This window comes from Humulus lupulus, chromosome 1 (genome assembly GCF_963169125.1).
Source record: "Humulus lupulus chromosome 1, drHumLupu1.1, whole genome shotgun sequence".
Classification (NCBI taxonomy): Eukaryota; Viridiplantae; Streptophyta; class Magnoliopsida; order Rosales; family Cannabaceae; genus Humulus; species Humulus lupulus.
Genome location: NC_084793.1, coordinates 137,532,200 through 137,534,242, shown reverse-complemented (window position 1 = coordinate 137,534,242; position 2,043 = coordinate 137,532,200). Strand labels below are relative to the sequence as shown.

Here is a 2,043-nt window from a genome sequence, read left to right as displayed (position 1 = left end):
GCTGCATCATTGAGAAACTTAGAAAACCAAGTTGGGCAGCTAGCTAATGAGCTTAGAAATAGACCACATGGTACATTACCAAGTGACACTAAGAATCCAAGAAATGGGAGCAAAGAACATTGTAAAGCCGTCACTTTGAGAAGTGGGAAGGAGTTGGAGAATTCCAAGACAAATTATGGGCATGAGGGTGAGCCCTCTTCAATCCAAATAAATGAGGAAATTCAAAAAGATGCTGAAATTCCTAGTGTAGAAAAATCTACCTCTGCCCAGAATGTTGCAGGAATGTCATAGCATCAGCTCCCAGACAGCTCAAGTACAAGGCAGCCACCTCCATTTCCCCAACATTTTCAGAAGCAAAAGTTGGACTCTCAATTTACAAAGTTCCTAAACATTTTGAGCCAGCTACATATTAACATTCCCTTTGTTGAAGCCCTAGAGCAAATGCCTAACTATGTGAAGTTCATGAAAGACATCCTTACAAAGAAGAGAAGATTGGGGGAATTTGAGACAGTGGCTCTTACCATGGAGTGTAGCTCATTCTTGCAAAACAAGCTGCCACCGAAGATGAAAGATCCTGGGAGTTTCACCATTCCATGCACCATTGGTAATTCTTATTGTGGCATGGCTTTATGCGATTTGGGTGCAAGCATTAACTTGATGCCAATGTCTATTTTCAAGCAATTGGGGATTGGAGAAGTTAGGCCTACTACAGTTACTCTTCAACTAGCAAATAGATCTCTTGCTCATTCGGATGGGAAGATTGAAGATGTATTGGTAAGGGTAGACAAATTCATATTCCTTGCTGATTTTATTGCGTTAGATTATGAGGCAGATAGAGAGGTGCACATTATCTTGGGGAGGCCATTTCTTGTGACAGGAAGAAATTTAATAGATGTGAAAAAGTGGGAGCTAACTGTAATGCCTCAAATTTCCTAATAAGGTTTAGGACCTTGATTAGGAGGCCAGGAGGGCCATAATTGATTTATTATAGTATTTTATGATTATATGCATGTTTACATAAATTATATTATTATATGATGATGAATGCATGCATATGGGTTCCTATGTTAATTATGAGGGCAATTTGGTAATTTGGCCATTGTGGGCGTAATTGTGTATTTTGGGTGCATGGTTGTGAATAATTAATATAGCCACATTATAAGGTGGATTGGTTCGAGCTAATCGGCATGAGACAATCATGAGATGTAAGTGTTCGGTCTAGTCTTAACGGGTTTAAGCTCGGGGCTCGGGGTGAGTCTCGGGGTCATTTTGATGACTAGAACATTACCGGGAATAAAAGGGTAATGGGATATGATTTATTGGGTGTTAGGTTGAGGTTTGGGACAGGTTTGAAGGGCTTGGTTCCAAGGGAAAACACAGGGAAGGTGAGCTGGTGCGAATTGAGTTTTTGGCAAAACTGGGTATTGCGCCGCGGCATGGCTGTGGTGCGCCGCGGCTCAAGGCGTCTAGCAGGGAGGGTAGTCTCTGTTTGAGGGGCGCGCCGCGGCACAGCTAGGGCAGGTCGCGGCCCTTGGTGACTTTTTTTTTACCAAAATGGTGTTTTTAGCTTGGGGATTCAAGCCTTAGGCCTCGGGGTTGAACCTAGTACCCAGTTAAGTGGGGATTGATGTCCCAGAGGCTAGATATTGGTTTGGGAACTTATGTTGATCATTTTTATTGATGGTATCTTATATTTGGTTATGACTAGGTGATCGCTAAAGGACTAAAAGTTGATCGTTCTCAAGGGTCGTTCTTTAAATCATTCTAGCTCGAATCTGAGGTAAGAAAACTGCACCCCATATGTGACGTGCATGGCTATGATTGATGCATGTTAGATGTTGAATGTGAACATTGATAGCACAATGAATGCTTGGCAATTTTGCCCATTTGCATATGGTTATTATTGAGGCATGTTGGATAACTAAGTGCGATGCATGTGATGCACGAGAAACATGTGATTAGGGCATGCCATGAACGATGAATATGAGATTGGTCAAAGCTTGAGTCTCTGTGTTTGTGCATGATTGTAATTATGCTAGGAAC

The 2,043-nt window shown here is 41.9% G+C and overlaps 1 protein-coding gene across 1 annotated transcript; it reads left to right on the top strand.

Moving 5' to 3' along the window:
- The first annotated feature begins 441 nt into the window (after positions 1-441).
- Positions 442-936, top strand: LOC133822546 (uncharacterized). The gene has a single exon (XM_062254920.1). It carries the CDS (start codon positions 442-444, stop codon positions 934-936), a length of 495 nt encoding a protein of 164 aa, XP_062110904.1.
- Positions 937-2,043: the final 1,107 nt, after the last annotated feature.

Bases quoted from the DNA above. Each gene is read 5' to 3' on its own strand.
- LOC133822546 (XM_062254920.1), top strand. From the start codon at position 442: ATGCCTAACTATGTGAAGTTCATGAAAGACATCCTTACAAAGAAGAGA.